The sequence below is a fragment of the Chelon labrosus genome (genome assembly GCF_963514085.1).
Source record: "Chelon labrosus genome assembly, chromosome: 6".
Lineage (NCBI taxonomy): Eukaryota > Metazoa > Chordata > Actinopteri > Mugiliformes > Mugilidae > Chelon > Chelon labrosus.
The window spans coordinates 21,107,164-21,125,915 of record NC_140342.1 but is presented as its reverse complement, the minus strand read 5'-3'; the positions used below and the strand labels follow the sequence as shown (position 1 = coordinate 21,125,915).

Here is an 18,752-nt window from a genome sequence, read left to right as displayed (position 1 = left end):
GTGCCATGTGCTTGCTGTACTTTAAAAAAAAAAAAAAAAAAAGTGCCATGCTTTTTCTCCCCCCCTGTATAATAAATGGCTACCAGTTTAATTTCCTGAGTAAACAGCTCCCACTAATTACACACAGGAAGAAATGGCTCATCCTAATGAAGTCACACAGGGAAGTGTCATGCATTCTTCCATGAGCCAGTGCTGAAAGCCATACAAGCGCGTCTGACCCGCGCTACAGTCACTCCAGCGTGTCATTACGGTTCAGGCGGCTTTCTTCGCCAGTGTGGAATCACAGTTATTTTGGGAAGCGAGTGTCCCCGGAGCACGCGGCCGCGGCCTCGCCACGAGCCACTTCTGGGTTTTCTTAAGAGACCTTTATACCCTGCAGGTCTTCAGCAGGACTCCTGTTGCATGCCAGAGGACTGGGGTGGTTTGTGTTCCTCTGAAAGTGGACACCTTTCAAATAGTGTTACATTTCAAGGCGACGTATGCTAGCTAATCTGGGTCACTTTATCTGTTTGTATTTGCTGCAGGTATTTAGTTAGATAATGATAGCCATAAGGAGCAAATGTTTATCCTGAACGCGCTGCCGTGTTCACTTTGAGCTGGTTTTAGTGATATTTATAAGGTGTTTTGCTTTCTTCCATCGCGCTGCACGTGTTGACAGGCGATATTCGTATTTTTAGACGCAGTTACAACTCCCCGGAGAGATTCCTGCATAAAATAATAAAGACCTTGCTATTATGGGCCTCGGATTGTTTTGGTTTTAGAATTTGATGTAACAAATATTCAGTATTCAGTCAAATTTGGTTCCTTCAAAACAAATGCTTCAACAATAAGTGGCCTGATTTGGAGATCTGTCATAGTTTATTGTCCGACACTTATATTTGCTTTTATTTTGTAAGGTTTTATGTGAAAATACACCAGCTAACATAGACCTGAAGTCATTTTAAAGTCACATTTAATTAAAAATAGCCAAACTTCACCGGTTCCTGCTTTTCACATATGAATATTCTCTGTATTTCCTGGTCTCATTCGATAGCAAGCTCAATTAATCGATCAAATGAAGAGAATTGTTTGTTCCACCCCTGATTTATCAGGAACTGGTGATATAAAGGAAAGTATTTTTATGGGAAGTCCACAAAATTGCCCAGAATGTTGTCTTTAAAAGGACCACCTGGCATCTACACCTCAATAAATCCGTTATTTTGAATAATTTTAATAAAATGAGGCCCAGTTTCATGTGACTGGAGTTGAGTTGCCTTCAAACGCAGTCGTAATTTTGCGTTTTAAGGCGTTGCCAGTTAATTAGGGACTTCCAGTGAAAATGAATGCGTACTAATATAGCAGTCCTGCATTGAACCTTAGCTTCGTGAAGGTTACGGGATTCAGGGTTTGTTGAAAACAACAGAAAGCTGTTGATATTCAACCTCAGTTTAATTTTGGAGGCTGTTTAATTAAGTTTCTTGTGTTTCTGTTATTTTGTCAACCCCGTTTCAATGGGTGGGCTAGGCTAAATGACAGAAACGCTTTAGAAGTTCAACAGCACCTCAAACTACATCCTCCAAAACAATCATACAATTAAATGATCAACTTTCTGATGCTGTTTCAACCTAAACTGATTTAGTGCAGGATGTAGTTATCACTAGTGTACCTAATGAACTGGCGAGTGAGTGTTTTCTTTTGTTGTTGTGTTAAAATCTACGTCTCATGTCGGTGTGTTTTTCTATGAGCTTCTAGGGGCGCTGTTTGACATGTTTAAACAGGAGTCCGTTCAGAAAGCGTCCTTTAATAGACTTTAGACTCTACTACAGACATGGGAACTGCTGAACGTCGAGTTCCTATTATTTCTTAGAGAGGAAGTGGCTTTATTGTTTTGGCCTTTTGGAGCAGAATCTGCACATGTCCAAGATAATGATCTGTTGCAGCTTTCCTAGATGTCCTTAACTGGCGGTTTCATATCTCGGCCTTATCACCTCCGCGAGCCAGAACAACAGGCTGCTAGCTATGCTGTAGGTTTGACAGAAACTATTAACTGTCATGTTTTTGTTTTTTTGAGTGTTGCTTGCCACCATCCTGGAAAGTCTTAGTCACCCACAGAGGCACACTGTTGGCCCCCTGTTGTAAATACTTGTAGAGTCAGGTGAACTTTGCTTCTGTCTAAAAGGGTTTTATCATTGACCAGTGCTGAACTTTGCTACCGGCTCCACCGAGTTCCCAGTTAACGTAATGGCCAACAGGAGGTACTAGAGTGTGAGTTATTGTCATATTTATGATACTGATAGCGAGGCCGCGATGTGAATTGTCTCGATAACCTGTATCGGGTTCAATCAAAGCCAGCCACGCCACGTTCAAAGGACGCTGGCCCGAGCTCGTTCTTCAAGTTTTGCTTACTGTGTCGTTTGCGCTTTATCACAGAGGGCCGTAAACTTCCCTCCAGCTTCAGAAAGGAGAACATAAAAATAAAAAAATGACTCCAGGAGGCTAATTTTAGCTGCATATCATTTGGATGCGTGCCGCGTTTATACAGCACATGCTTCGATTATAGTCTGGGCCAGTAAATAAGTGTAGGAGATTTATGTGCAGGAGAATGACTCTTTTAAGTGTCACTTATTGTTAGGTTTGTTGTGGCAGCGCATTTGACTTTACCTTTACCCAGCCAGAAAGCCTATGCATTGGGAGTACACTCACTTGCCAAAACATTAGGTACATTCTAGTATGATAATCCTGCGCTAAAAGGTTGTGGTATTCAGTATTAGTTTAAAATAAGATGTTAATTCAGCTGTGTTTTCATAGTGTGCCTATTGAATTGTGTGTTTTATTTTTAATGAGACATATTTCTATTATTTTGACAACCCTGTTTTAGTCAGTGGACTAGGCTAAATAACAGAAACACTTTTGTGTTTTAATTCAATCCAGTTTAACAGCACCACATCCTCCAAACTCACTATACAGCTGAATTCTAACCTTTCTGATGCCGTTTCATCATAAACTGGACATTACAACAGTCATAAATAAAGATTTAGTGTGCCTAATGAACTGGCAAGTGTACAATAGTACAGAGTGTACAATCAAAGCATTTATTCATTATGTGTGCAGAACGCAATTGTGCATTGTTGAGGACTGATTAGCAGCTGTGAGCTATGTTTAAGGGCCACTAGTGGCGTGGTTGACATTTTGCAACACAAGCATGCTATGGGTCTGAAAAGAGCAAAAATAAATAATAAATAAATAAAAACCTTTTCAGACTTTGACAGAAGAAGAATTTCTTGTAAAACTGCTCTAAATCTCTCCTGCATCACTTTAAAGTCAGCTCTTACTTGTGTTCACGAGATGCTTTGAGTTTCTGCGTCGCCCCTTCTGCACGTTGGACCATGAACGGCTTCATAATTAACGCTTAAACACAGATTTAAGTTGAGCACAGGCAAAACATTAGGGAAACACTCGAAACCCACTGTGTTCTAATAAAATAGTCCGGCACTAAATCTTCCCTTATGAGTGTTGAAACGTTGAAACAGCGTCACATCCCCACTGACTAACATGTCAAAATAATAGAAACATGTGTCGGCACAATCAATACGAGACAAGACAGTACAGTTCAATAGTTCATGCTGAATCACCGCCTTTTTGATGCCGTTTCGACATAAACTGAACATTATAACAGTCATGACGAAGGATTCAGTGGCAGATTGTTAACTTAGAACGCATCCGTTTTCACAAGCGTACCTAATAAACTGGCAAGTGAGTACATATCTCAGCTTGCAATGTCTGAAACACTAAGTTACAAGCTGTATTTGAAGGCAACTTAACTCCTGTGCCATGAAACTGGGTCTTATATTAGTATAATTATTCCATTTAATAGATTGTTTAATGTGTAGAGAGTAGTTGGCCCATTTAAAAACAATAGTCTGGACCTTTTTGTGGACTCGACATTAAAATCATTTCTGTCATGTCATCAGATTTATATAAATTAGGGGTGGAGCAAACAGTTCTTTTCATTGGATCAATTAATTGATGTCCAGTAGTAGATATTATTTTCTGAAAAGTGGGAACCAGTGAAATTTTGCTCTTTTTGATTGAATATGACTTAATCTTTCAGTAATTTCCGGACTAATTTGTTATAAATTAACCTTATCTGGTGTGTTTTCATATAAAAACCGTACAAAGTAAAAGAAAATGTAAGTGTAGGAATAGAAAAGGTCTCTCAGGAGACAGGAGGTGTTCATATTTGCCATTTTATAGTAGATAGGACTTAAATGACTTAAACTTTCTGTCATTTCAGAGCGTATTTGTCACAATTAACCCTATCTGCTGTATTAGGGGTTGTAGTTTTTTAAATTTTTTTTGTAAAACCCATACCAAATGAAGTAAATTAAACAGTGTAAGTAAATAATAAAAAAAAAGTTAGATTTTCTCCCAATCAGGAGTGTACGTGAAAACAGACCTCGAGAGAAAATGAAGCGTCGTGTGAAGGGACAACAAACAAAACCGCATTTCAAGCGAAAGAGGACTTAAAATAAAAATCAGCAGTGACACGCCGTTTTTGGTCGGGTGAAGAGGAAGCCACGGCGAGCTAAATATAAATATCAGACAGCACTTCCTAAAAAGGGCCATAATTTATGCAGCAAAAGCCTCCTTCTGTATCATTCATAGCACGCTGACATTAGCAGCAGCAGCAGCAGCAGCAGCACACATGCGATGCTGCCTAGAACCACTAGAGAGTGATGTGGGCCAGTCACTCAGATTGACCTTGCTTCCTGAGGTGGGGAGACTGGATTTCTCTCTCTCTCTCCCTCCCTCTCTCTCTCTCTCTCTCTCTCTGTCTCTCTCGCTCTCACTTGCTGTGGCTGATGGGGTATTGACGGTGGTAATATTGTCACACCACCATAGGTGCAATGAGGGTTTCAAGCTCGATTTGCATGCTGCACAACTTTGTTGTACCAGTTTTCGCTGCAGGAAACTAGTATTTGCATTGTGTTTGCATAATGGAGACAATAACAGCAGATTCCTTGTTATATGTTACACAAATAGTCCCCCATGCGTGCCTCGCGCTGTAAGCCGTCTGCCAGTGGTTCTGACACATCCGTGTATTAGCTTTTAGGCGCTGAATGAGTGGTATTGTCAGTTAGCCTAGCGTTAGCTTCGAGGAGGCCTTATCAGCTGAATGAAAGAGACTGGATGCAGAGAAAAGAGACATAACCGCTAACATTGAATGCAGGCGACACATTCGGTGAAGTCTAAATCTAAAGTGCGTTGCTGCTTACTGAAAGGTCCAACCTCAACAAACCCACACTCCATTTTGGTTGAGAGGAAGCAGCCGCACGCTTAACGTAAATGTCAGACAATACTCACAACAGAGACGGTTTTTCTATTTCCTTCTCGCTTGCAAATGCATGACCTGCACTGCTAGAGCCTACATATGTGCCCTGTTTTTTTTCTTTACAACATTTTAGTCATTAAATTACATTGTTTGAAACCCTGATGATTTATCCGACCGTACTGTAACTGAAAGTTATTCCCAAAGTGAGGTCTAGGTAAATAAAATCCCTCGTGCTGTGGTGGTCTACGGCTTTGGGTTGATTTATTTGCTCGGCTTTGGCATGTAAACATTTATGAGTAAAGAGGGCATTGCGCTAAGCAATTATTTATCCTTAACATCTCTTTCTGTTTGCTAAAGTGGGGCATACAGTATGCCAGGCAGGTGTGTTAACTGTGTCCCTTGCAAACATCGCTGTAAGACTGATAGCGTGCTCGGTATGGAGTTTCGTAAATCTTAAAATACACAGGGGCATATCGCTTCCTATTGTCTAAAGGTATTTTTAGCATACTTCTGCTCTGTTATTTGGACTTTTGTGGTCGGATCGATGGTGATCTCTTACGGTATCTCTAGAATTTGGCTGTAAGAGAATGTGCCGTTTGTGAATTATGATTTTTGCCATGTTTCCTTTTTAATTACGAGTGAACTTTTTGTAAGGATAAAGGCTGAACCCATGGTGCTTTGCATGAGGCAAAGCCAATAGCATTTATCCGCTAAATTTTTTGGCCTATGATCTCCTCCCTTTAAACAAAGCTACTACTTGTCAAGGCTTGACTGCGTCTCCCAGTTTGACCAGTAATAGTAGATGCTTGCTTGCTCCTCAGATGGATTAGTTTTAGTAATTTTAAGAGGTCTGAAGCGGTAAATTTGTCAGGTAATCAATAAGATTACATTTGAAAGAAGTTAAAATGTTTTTTTCTTTCTTAAATGCGTCCCAGAAACCCGTAAAGGGTATCCTCAAGTTAGAAACCACTGGTCTAACGGACGGTTCAGCCTGTAGTTGTTGTTCTACTGTACTTGCGGCGGTAGTGGAAGAGGTGCTCAGATCCTTTAGTGAAGTAAATGTGGGAATATTATCTAAAAAAATGTAAGTGACAAAGGTAAAAGTACTTATTGTGCGCCAGAAATAATTATATTATTATATAAAGTAGGATTAAATTAAAATATATCCAATTAATTCTAAATTATAGTAATTACAGTTACATTTAAAACCCTGCAACTTCACTGTATGCACAGAAAGTGTTGAAAGTATTGTTTTTGTGTAAATAGTACCCACAAGTACAGCACAGGTTTGAGGTACTTGTACAAGTCTATAGTACTTTCTACTCCGAATACATTCCATATTATTTGTTACTTTGCAGGTATATAAATATCCCAGAGTGCTTTAGTATATGAACAAGTAAATAACCACAAGAAAAGGCTGCTTATGTCTTAATAACACACTCTAAAAGGGACAATTCAGCCCAAAAGGGTATTTTTTACTTCTACACATAACTGTATTTTGAATGTAGTGTTTTTACACAATTGCATTGAGTGGTGTAGTAATGGTAAGGAGTAACTCCAGCTCCTCGTAGAAAGTGAAAGTACAGCTCTGCCCCTCTCATGAAATGGAACTGTAGTAAAGTCTACTGTGAAATGCACAGAGGCATGTCTTTTCTTATTGTTTTATTCTTTTATTGTGTGCTAACTTTAGTGCTATCGTGTGGTATTTCATTATGCTTTTTATGTTTCGTTTATGTTGGCAAAGGAAAATTATGACTTCACGCAGATTGAGAATCGATCCCAGACACTCGGGTCGTAGGGCTGCACGACGTGAAGCCCACGACCGCTGTTGAACGTGTCTCCCAGTTTGACCAGTGTGTGATTCTTGGCTTGGAAGGGTAAAACAGTCCAGAGATTAATACTGAAAGACAAACCGTTGGTAAAAAAAAAAAAAAAAGTGAAGTTAAAATGCGTTTTCTTCCTTCGGATGTTGTTCATTTCCTCTAAAATGTATCGCAGTTTGAATAGACGGGTCTCTAAGATAGTTTTATTTTACTACGCTCCGATCCTTTACTCAAGTAAATGCCGCAATTACTGCAGCCCCAATGCTTATTTTACTTTTTTATTTAAGTGTATGTTGAATATTTTTACCACGTTTTAATGGTAAAAGTTAGAAGTAACTGTACCTGTGGAATAAATGTGGCAGAGTAGAATCATAATGGAGTAAAAGTACAAAGTGGTATGAAATAGAAACGCTAAAATACCTCTAATTTGTAACCTGTAAGAACAATGATTGAGTACATGCACTTTCTGTACAACTGGATGCAGTCGTGTCATATAATCTATAATCGTCTATAATATATGAACCCAGTTAGAGAATAAAATCTTTAAAAATACAATTTGTTTTGGTAGTATTAAGGGGAAAGGAAAAAAACTAAATACGATACTTGAATATTTTACATTTTCTCCTGCTTAATACATCTCAGATACTCCACTAGCCAAGCGTAGCCAAGTGTGGCCTTTTGCATGAACACACTGACTTCATTATCTTAGTTGCTAGTTCAGAGTACTAACACAAAATATAATCACCAAATAAATTCAAAATACAGTATTTACCAGATTAAGAGAAGACTTTATTGACGCTCCGGGGGACATTTTTATTTGCCTCTTTTACTCCCTGTAAAATTAGCCCATAGTGATCTACAGATGTATGCATCAATCCCATTTTTAAAAGGGCTCTTCTGCACAACAAGTACTACTTTAAATTTATATTTTGATGCTAATAGTTTTGTATATATACTGTTATTTAAAGGTCTGAGTTCTGGTTCCGCTACAGATGTTAATGCGTCCACAATATTGATCAAATAACATGATTAATTGTCTGCGCAAGCTAATGTTGTTGCTTATACTACTGTAAAATTGGACAACATTTATGCACAGTGGCTGCACAAGAACATGCAGTAAAATCTTTAATATAGGACCATCGCACGTATCGGGGTATTTTTAAATACTGGTATTACTACTTTCACTTGAGTATCAGATTACTACTTCCACTTAGGACCATAATGTGTTGCCAGGCATGTTTTTTAATAACTCTAGAGACAAGTAAAGCCCAGTGCTAAATATACTTTATTTTGTACATATAATATGTACTACTTCCATGATGTGTTGCCAGACATGTACTTTAATAATAGACAGTGTAAATGGGTTGCCAGTTTGGACTTTTAACATGACATGATATGGCCTTTTGCATGTCAGCATTTACTTAATTATTGTTTTAATACTACTTGAGTATCAGAGTACTACCTCCATAACATGTTGCCAGACATGTGTTTTAGTAACAGGTAAGGCCCTGTGTATGCACAGTGTAAATATGTTGCCAGTTTGGGTCAGGGCAGAGTGTGGCCTTACAAATGACAACATTTACTTAATTATTTTTTATAGTACCTTTACTTTAGTATTAGAGTACTACCTCCATAATATGTTGCCAGACGTGTATTGCACTGTATGCAGACAGTGTAAACAGGTTGCCAGTTTGGGTCAGGACCCACAGCGGTCTTTTTCATGACCACATTTACTTATATATTTCAATGACACTTTTACTTGAGTATCAGAGTACTACTTCCATAATATGTTGCTAGAGATGTATTTTAGTAAAAGGTAAAGTCTAGTACACACGCAGACAGTGTAAATGGGTTGCCAGTTTGGGCCAGGACCGAGTTTTTCTTTAAATTTAACAACATTAGCTTAATTAGTTTAGTAAGACTTGTAGCAGGAGTACTTTCTCCACTTAGGAGCGTCATAATTTGTTGCCAGATACGAAATTTAATTACATTCTTGTGCACGCAGAAGTGTAAATGGGTTGCCAGTTTGGGTAAAGGCCCACTGTAGCCTTACACATGACATTAGCTATATTAGTAATACTTTTACTTTAGTATTAGAGTACTACTTCCATAATGTGTTGCCAGATGTGTATTTTAATTTGTGCTGGGAGCATCATAATTTGTTGCCAGATTTGTACCAAATTTAATTACATTCTTGTGCACACAGAAGTATAAATGGGTTGCCAGTTTGGGTGAGGGCCCACTGTGGCCTTACACATGACATTAGCTATATTAGTAATACTTTTACTTGAGTATCAGACTACTACCTGCATTACATGTTGCCAGACATGTATTTTAATAACGGGTAGTGTTTGCACAGTGTAAATATGTTGCCAGTTTGGGTTACACATGACAACATTTACTTAATTATTTTTTGTAATACTTTAACTTAAGTATTAGAGTACTACTTTCATAATATGTTGCCAGATGTGTTTTTTAATAACAAGTGCGGGGAGCATCATAATTTGTTGCCAGATACCAAATTTAATTACATTATTGTGCACACAGAAGTGTAAATGGGTTGCCAGTTTGAGTAAGGGCCCACTGTGGCCTTACACGTGACATTAGCTTAATTATTTTAGTAATATTTTTACTTGAGTATCAGACTACTACCTCCATTACATGTTACCAGACAAATTTGCCAGTAATTTGTTGCCAGATACCAAATTTAATTACATTATTGTGCGCACAGAAGTATAAATGGGTTGCCAGTTTGAGTTACACATGACAGTATCTTAATTATTTTAGTAATACTTTTACTCAAGTATCAGAGTACTACCTCCATAACATGTTGCCAGACATGTATTTTACTAACTGGTAAAGCCCAGTGTATGCACAGTGTAAATATGTTGCCAGTTTGGGTTACACATGACAACATTTACTAAATCATTTTTTGTAATACTTTTACTTTAGTATTAGAGTACTACTTCCATAATATGTTGCCAGATGTGTATTTTAATAACAGGTAAACACTGTGCAGGGAGCATGAGAATTTGTTGCCAGATACCAAATTTAATTTCATTATTTTGCGCACAGACATGTAAATGGGTTGCCAGTTTGAGTTACACATGACAGCAGCTTAATTATTTTAGTAATACTTTTACTCGAGTGTCAGAGTACTACCTCCCTAATATGTTGCCAGACATGTATTTTACTAACAGGTAAAGCCCAGTGTTTGCACAGTGTAAATATGTTGCCAGCTTGAGTTACACATGACAACATTTACTAAAAAATGTTTTTATAATACTTTAACTTTAGTATTAGAGTACTACTTCCATAATATGCTGCCAGATGTGTGTTTTAATAACAGGTAAAATACTGTGCAGGGAGCATGAGAATTTGTTGCCAGATACCAAATTTAATTTCATTATTTTGAGAAGTGTAAATGGGTTGCCAGTTTGAGTTACACATGACAGCAGCTTAATTATTTTAGTAATACTTTTACTTGAGTATCAGAGTACTACCTCCCTAATATGTTGCCAGACATGTATTTTAATAACAGGTAAAGCCCAGTGTATACACAGTGTAAATATGTTGCCAGTTTGGGTTACACATGACAACGTTTACTATTTTTTTTATATATATAATACTTTTATTTTAGTATTAGAGTACTACTTCCATAGTATGTTGCCAGATATGTATTTTACTAACAGGTAAACACTGTGCAGGAAGCATGAGAATTTGTTGCCAGATACCAAATTTAATTTCATTATTTTGAGAAGTGTAAATGAGTTGCCAGTTTGAGTTACACGTGACAGTAGCTTAATTATATTAGTAATACTTTTACTCGAGTATCAGAGTACTACTCCCATAATATGTTGCCAGACATGTATTTTACTAACAGGTAAAGCCCAGTGTATGCACAGTGTAAATATGTTGCCAGTTTGGGTTACACATGACATTAGCTTAATTATTTTAGTAATACTTTTACATGAGTATCAGACTACTACCTCCATAATATGTTGCCAGATATGTGTTTTACTAACAGGTAAAGCCCAGTGTATACACAGTGTAAATATGTTGCCAGTTTGGGTTACACATGACAACATTTACTAAATAATTTTTTGTAATACTTTTACTTTAGTATTAGAGTACTACCTCCATAATATGTTGCCAGATATGTATTTTACTAACAGGTAAAGCCTAGTGTATACACAGTGTAAATATGTTGCCAGTTTGGGTTACACATGACAACATTTACTAAATATTTTTTTGTAATACTTTTACTTTAGTATTAGAGTACTACCTCCATAACATGTTGCCAGACATGTATTTTAATAACAGGTAAAGCCTAGTGTTTGCACAGTGTAAATATGTTGCCAGTTTGGGTTACACATGACAGCAGTTTAATTATTTTAGTAATACTTTTACATGAGTATCAGAGTACTACTTCAATAATACGTTGGCAGGTCGTGTATTTTGATAAAGGGTAAAACCCGGTACACAGACAGTGCAGCCGGGTTGCCAGTTTGGGCCAGGGCCATCTCACTGCCAACCAGAAGCAAGAGACCCAGCCCCTCTGTAGAGCAGCAGAGAGGGCGTCCGGGTTTCCACCCCTTCGCCGATCACACTTTGATAGCAGGACAGCGACGGACTAAAACCGGGGAATGGCTTCTCTGACTCCGCCACCGCCACACGAGTTCTAAAAAAAAAAGAAGAAGAAGAAGAGGAAGAAGAAGAAGAAGAAGAAGAAGAAAATGCGATATCGGCGCGGGCTGTTAACGTTACAGTTTAACGCGGGTTTGTTTTCCACCTCCACGGTCCACGGCTACTTCCTGGTGCCACAGAGAGAGGCAGTGCTGAGTTAAAGAGACAGATAGAAGAAAAAAAAAAAAAAAAAAAAATACAGAGAGAAGAGAGGGGTTGGAGACACGATAGGAACAGTTGACTGGATTCCCAGAAATTGAAATCCCCCTCTCTCTCTCTCCTCTTATGTATGTCTGTTTTTTTGATATTTTCGTCGCGGAACCGAGTCGTCGTTCTTCGCTGGTTTGTGAGCTAGCAAACGGTTTGGATGACGGTTGGCTGCGGCTAAAGCGGAATTGTAAGGGGGAACATATTCCTCCCTCCGACGGAGAGAGAAGCCTCGCAGAGATTTTCCTTTTTTTTTTTTTTTTTTTTTTTTTTTTTTTAAACCCCCCCTCCTTTTTTTTATTTTTTATTTCACACTAGACTCATTCTTGTGTGATCCCTTTAGCCACCTCCCGCGGCTGATATTTTTTTTATTTTTTTTTAATATATATATATATATATATATATATATATACACACATATATATATATTTTTTATTTTTTTTATTTTATTTTTTATATATTTTTTTTTTTTTTTGTAACGACTCCACAAGGAAGGGTTAGGGCGACGGAAGATGGGTTGTTTGGGCAATAGCAAGACTGAAGATCAACGCATCGACGAAAAGGCACAACGAGAGGCTAATAAAAAGATAGAAAAGCAGCTGCAGAAGGAGAGGCAAGCGTATAAAGCCACACACAGGCTCTTATTACTGGGTAAGGCTGCTCTCTGAATGTGACGGCTAACTGAAAATGTAAGCTAATCCCTTTCGTTTACCGAACACGTAGCCCCATTTGACAGCGCTTGCAATAATATGTCATGGGGGTGGTGGATATTGATGGAAGAAGCCTCCGGAGCCTACAATTATAACAGCCTTTCATACGTATTTATATATATATTTTTAAAAGCTTTTACGCTGCCCTTCGTTTCTCCTGTGTGTGCGGTCACTTTGTCATATTTTCATGTATTTTTCGCTGTTTTCGAAGGTGCGGGAGAGTCCGGAAAAAGCACCATTGTGAAGCAGATGAGGATCCTACACGTCAACGGCTTCAACGCGGAGTAAGTTCGATTAGAACGCGAATAAAAAACGCGTCACAGCGTTATACGAGACGCAGCTTTACGTGTGTATAGAAGAGGCTAATGAATAAAACTGCCGAGGCCATGAATGTAGCCTCTGAATGGATTTTCCTCAGGCACTGCAGCGCCTGTTGGTTGGGCCCTGTGTATCCCATGCACAAAAAAAAAAAAAAAAAAAAAAAGGCAGCTAACATCTCTTCTCCTGCCCCCATTATTTTTTCTTCCTCCTTTTGCACACTTATCAGACGTATGTTTTGATCCGAGTGTCACACAGATGGTAAATAATTCTCTTGTTTCCTGTGAGAGGGTGAAAGGTTGATCGACACAGGCCTATTGATGATTTGTTTTGCTGCAAGGCCCTGCATGGCATTGATCTTAACAGTGGTCTATTTTAAACAGGCCCCAGTGCATGTCAGAGGCATATAACTGCACACAAAAAATAAAATAAAATAAAAATAAAACCCCTGTATATGTAAATTAAAGGTATTTAGAGCTCCACGCGAGGGGTGGCATTTCATCATACCCCTCGCTTTTTTACCTGCAGTCTAACCTGAGCTTAACCCCTTTCTTACTCAAAACCACCTTGCTGATAAGTGTCTGCTGTATTTGTTTTTCACACGTTCACTCTGTCCCCATGCAGAGAAAAGAAACAGAAAATCCAAGATATTCGGAAAAACGTGAAGGATGCCATAGTGGTGAGTTTCAAATCTGTATCACCTCCCCTGAAAATGTGCTCAAACGTCTCTGTCGTTACACCGCCGCAATCCCATTTTGCCGATTATTATACAGGCTTATGATCTGGTATTTTTTCTCATCCCGCTTAATGCTTGTTGTTTTTATTTTATTTTTTTTTCTTTCTCCCCTGCTTTGTAGACTATAGTGTCTGCGATGAGCACTTTAATACCCCCAGTCCCGCTAGCCAACCCAGAGGACCAATTCAGAATCGAATACATCAAAAGCATAGCACCACTCTCCGACTTTGACTACACACAGGTAAGACGTTTAAAAACTTTCTGCGAGCGTGTGTGCGTCTGCGTATGTGGGTCGTCCTAACGTGTGTTTGTGTGGGCGTTAAATGGTATGTGATGGTATGGGTCTGCTGTTTTTATGACTGCTGTGTCCAGCAATGTTAGACGTTAAGTGAGACAGCTCAGACCTAATGTTGCCTTTCTTCTTTAATTTACCGCTTTTTGACGTATCTCGGAGACGTGGAGTTAAACGACGATCTGAAGCAAAGATGTAAATGATCACTAACCCATCTGAGCGTTTGTTGGAGGCTTGACTCCCCCATGGAGGCTGAAGCCGATGGGCTGTATGTGGATTTGAATGCAAGTTTGAGCACGTGGGGCTCTTTTCAGTGTGTGATCCGCCATTCGATAGCGCGGGGGTCATGTGTTGGAAATGTAGATAATGTTTTACATAATTTTGAAAGTGTTCCTTGTTTGACACCGGTTGTGCAGCAGGCACCACAGAACAGGAATGTCAAATTACTACAGAGCTGGAGATGGACTCATTTGAATGTCCAGTTTTTGTTTGTGGACTTTCACGCCAGCGTAATGAAACTATTGCGTTTTCTTGCCATTTCTTTTCTGAATTTGACAATTTGTTGTGTCAGAATCGAAAGCACTTCCTGTTCTCTTCATGCTCTAACTCTTAACTTTAGTATTTGTTGTTTCTTCTGGTACAAAAGCCACTAATGTGGAAGCTTGTTGTTGCAGCTGAAATAGATCGATAGAAGGAAAGATAATCAGCAACTATTTTAATAATTCATTAGCTGTTTAAGACGTTTCATATTATTATAAATATTTGGAATATCTTTAGACATTTAAAGATATTATCTTAAGAAACTGGGATGTGATTTGCTTTTTTTTTTTGTTGAGTTATCGATGAAAAGGCCTCTAAGTTTGACTAATGTTGAGACCTATCAGGATAAGGTCCTCAGGTCTAACCCACAAAAGCACACGTTGTACAGCTGTGTCCTTAAAGTGGTATTGTTTTCACATTGCCAGCCTACATACTCGGCGTGATGTTTCCCAGCTTCCCTCTCAGCAACTTTATTTAATGCTGCATCGCAAGAATATCCATTAAAAGCATTTGGGTGTTAATTTCCTGACATGGCCCCACAGCGAGAGCACTAACAGGGGCCGCTGTGGTCTGCGCCGCTGCGTTGTGTGAGGGCCGGGGCCGCGGGGGAGAGTCGACGTCGGGTTCCCAGGCCCGTCCAGGCCAAAAGGGAACAACATGGCTCTGTTCGCAGCGGCCGCGCTTGTCATCGGTCTCGGGCTTCACTTGTGCCGTCAGTGTCACCACTGCATTGTCACTTAGTGCCACCAGGCATGACACCCAATACAGCGGAGGCGGGAACACGGCCAATCAGGAATCCGCGGCTTTCACCTGTTGGCGCCGTTTCGAAATGTGGAAGCATGTTTTTTACCTGGAAAATTCTGGATAGTTGATGCCATGCTTTGTGATGGGTGAGAGGAGGTAGACAATAATCTTTGATGTCGTGCATTTCTCTGAATGACTTACTGTGTAAGCATTTTAGGAGAGTGACGGCATCGGAGATTCACCTGTACCAAAGGGAAACCTTCTGTAGGGATGAAACTACTGCAGTTTTTGCTTTTAGTACCATCTAACCTGTTCATTTTTATTTTGGTAATTTGTCTATTTTGTCCAACTAAGAGCTCAAAACTCGACTACGAATGAAAACTAAGCTGCAAATCTTCACTTAGAGAAGCTGAAAGTTTGGTCAGTTTGTTGAAATTAAATGAAACGTCCCACTACTAAATAGTTGTCAAACTGGTATTGGTGTAGTTTCACTACAACTATGTAATTACGCGTCTGAATGGTTTGCTGTTCATTTTCTGCCCTCAGAGTAAACAGTTAATGCGATATGAAGCTTATAAACTTGCTTTTTTTTGCTTTTGTTATTGAAATCCTTGTTATGTTGATATATCAAGTATTATACAGTGTGTTAAATACTGATTATTGTCGTTTCAGTAGCTTATAGATGCCTTGGTAAGTTGAGTTAAAAGGGTGGCTGAGTTTGTTAAATAGTGTTGAAGGAAAGAATGGTACAGCTTCATGGTATCACGATCCGAAGTGATGAAGTTACTATTAATGGAAAATTATCACTTCTGTCAACCGGTGGATTTGTTTTTTTGCATCTAAACCTGAAAAAGACTTTAATTAATTGTGCTGTCTTCCAGTGAAATATATTTTAAGTTTGTCGTTTCACAGACGTGTCCGAAATAAGGAAATGACACCACAGAAATGCAATCTACTCTGCCAGCAGTGTTTTTACAGAAGGTAGATTTTTGTTGGAAATGCTTGATTGAAATTAGATCTGCACGCGTTCTCATGGCATGGAGACAAAAAAAAAATTTCCCCTTGTCTCGTATGTAAATCGTCACGCTTCATTCTGCTAATCATTTTATAATCAAAGCACCCCTTAACAAGCGCCTTATTCTTACAGTAGCGTGGAATAACAGTAGACTCATGGAAAAAGAAAGCGCCGACGCAAACGGTCATCTATGCAAATGGAAACAAATGCCACCGCGGCGGCAATGTTAGCCACTCGACAGTGTCTGTCAACTCAAGTGAAGCAAATTCAAATAAGCCATGGCCCCTGTTTTGCACCATGTACTTTCTCTCTCTATCAGACAGGAATACAGGGCAATGCGCTGCCGTTTATTGCTGGAACAAGCACGCCACTGTCGCTATCATGCATCATTTGAAACCCGTTAATGTTATTTTTATACACCGTGAACAAACGGAGCGGGATTAGGCCCACAGGAGTTTGTTTGGTCTGTTGTGAAATGTGAGATGAGCTATATGTCGCGTCCAGCCCCACCCATAGCTGATTTTCTGTTTGACTGCAAGGTTACTGTACTAATGAGCTTGTTTGAATCTTACACCGTGGCTTCACATTAACATCATCAGTGTAGCTGATTGTCGATTTACAAAAATTTGACCTTTTTTTATTTCTTCTTCACCACATCCATCAAGGGTGACACCTTTCTAGCATTCCCCTGTTGTTAGCTTCTTGGTGATTTCCTCGTGATGGAACATTTTGAGTCCTAGAAGTTTGTTTTTCCTCTAATTGGTGACTTGAGGATCCCCGATGTGGTAAAAAAAAAAAAGAAGGGTGGCATGAAGGGCTGCTCCGTTTTTGGAACCGTGTTATGAAAGATGAACAGTCGCTCCCTCTTTCCTTTTGCTTTTGCTCTTTTTTTTTTGATTTCTTCTTCTTTTTATTAAGCTAAATTTGTCTGTACTCTTTAACTGAGCTAACCGTTGAAAGTCAAGTCCCTCTGTACTGGGTGACTGTTATCTAACACCCATATCCTATTCAGATCCAGTAAATGAGATGATGGTTTTGTATAACATAACCGAAAAAGGAGTCTTTCCAGGAGACGGATTTTGCTCCGCAACTTTCGACAAGTTGAGTGAGATGTAGGCCATTTTGTTTTCAGCCCGACCCATATGATTCAAGTGACATATCACAAACGCGACTTGATTAACCGAGGATCGGTTCGAGCAGAGCCACCACACAGAGGGAGAGATTCAGCGTCTCGTGGCTGCTGATTGGAGGCGGGGGAGGCGGCGGGGGGGGGGGGGGGGCGACTGGAATATGACTGGTGACGAGGATAGGAAAGAGTTAAGAAAACTTGTGTTAAAGCAAATTCCCTCCTGGTCTCTTTCTGTGTTATCAGTTCCTCTGTAGGGCACTGCAGCACACACTGCATTTATTCAAAGGCCCAGTGTCACACGCCTCTGTGGAAAAGAGCCCTGAGGACCATACTCTGCTTTTTTCCCCCCTCTCTCTGCCCCTTCCACGCTCTACTCCTCATCCTCCCTCCATCGAGTCCCAATGCTAGGCAGCATCGTCGGGCCCCTTTTTTAAGAGTTTCAAGCTCCCTCGATGTCAAAATTTTTGTCAGAGGTGTTGAATTTTGCTGATATTAGTCGAGTTGGGTGCACAAGTTTGATGAATGGAAGCAAATAAAGGCAAGAAAGTAAATATGGCCCCCTTTTCTTTTGTTAAGCGAGAGTTTGGCGCAGCAGGTAAATGTTGCAGAAAACCGAACCGCGGTTGCATAATGTGTTAACATAGCATACTTTGGTATAACAAACTAGCATCGGAGTGTTTAGCTTATTCCTGACTTGTGCCTGAAGTGTGAGTTCGCATACGAGAAGTAAACAAATATTAACGTCTGTTTCTCTGTGAGACTTTGTAAGGACTGGATCAGTGGATTTTCTCCATGTTGAACTTAATCACCGGATCTGCCGAGAGGAGATCTCCCGGAGCATGTGATCATTTATCAGGCTCCTTCTCCCTCGCTCTCTGGTTCGGGGCTACGTTCAGCCTCTCCCCAGTCGGAGCGCAGAGCCAGTGCTGAGTGCAGAGAGTCATGTGGTGGTTCCAGGCTAGAGGAGGAGCTCATCTGAAAGACCATGTGCACAGGAGGCGACGAGGGATATTAGCCCAATCATCTTTGTTTAGGGCATACCGAGAATCCTGGGAAACGTCTTAAAGTCATTGATAAGATGAACCTCCCCTCATAATGCTGCCCATTGTCCAGGAGCAGGAAGTCAGCTGAAGCACTGAGACTATGTATAGTTATTTTACAGCAGCATGCCTATGGATTGATTTTGCACAGCAGGAGTGGAAGTTATATTTGTAGATTTAGGGGACGAAATCAACTGTTTC

At 39.6% G+C, this 18,752-nt stretch overlaps 1 protein-coding gene across 2 annotated transcripts in view; it reads left to right on the top strand.

Annotated features, from left to right (window-relative positions):
• Positions 1-18,752, top strand: part of LOC311489113 (guanine nucleotide-binding protein G(olf) subunit alpha) — a gene marked incomplete at its 5' end in the record, with an annotated part of 48,751 nt that overhangs the window by 4,334 nt on the left and 25,665 nt on the right. The window contains 4 exons of one of the 2 annotated variants that reach the window (XM_084546057.1): positions 12,456-12,678; positions 12,949-13,021; positions 13,680-13,734; positions 13,913-14,032. In XM_084546057.1, coding sequence (XP_084402183.1) covers positions 12,540-12,678; positions 12,949-13,021; positions 13,680-13,734; positions 13,913-14,032 — 387 coding nt within the window. Of the gene's footprint in view, positions 1-12,455; positions 12,679-12,948; positions 13,022-13,679; positions 13,735-13,912; positions 14,033-18,752 lie in introns of those variants that run through there. The other variant, XM_084546056.1, reaches the window with a different exon arrangement.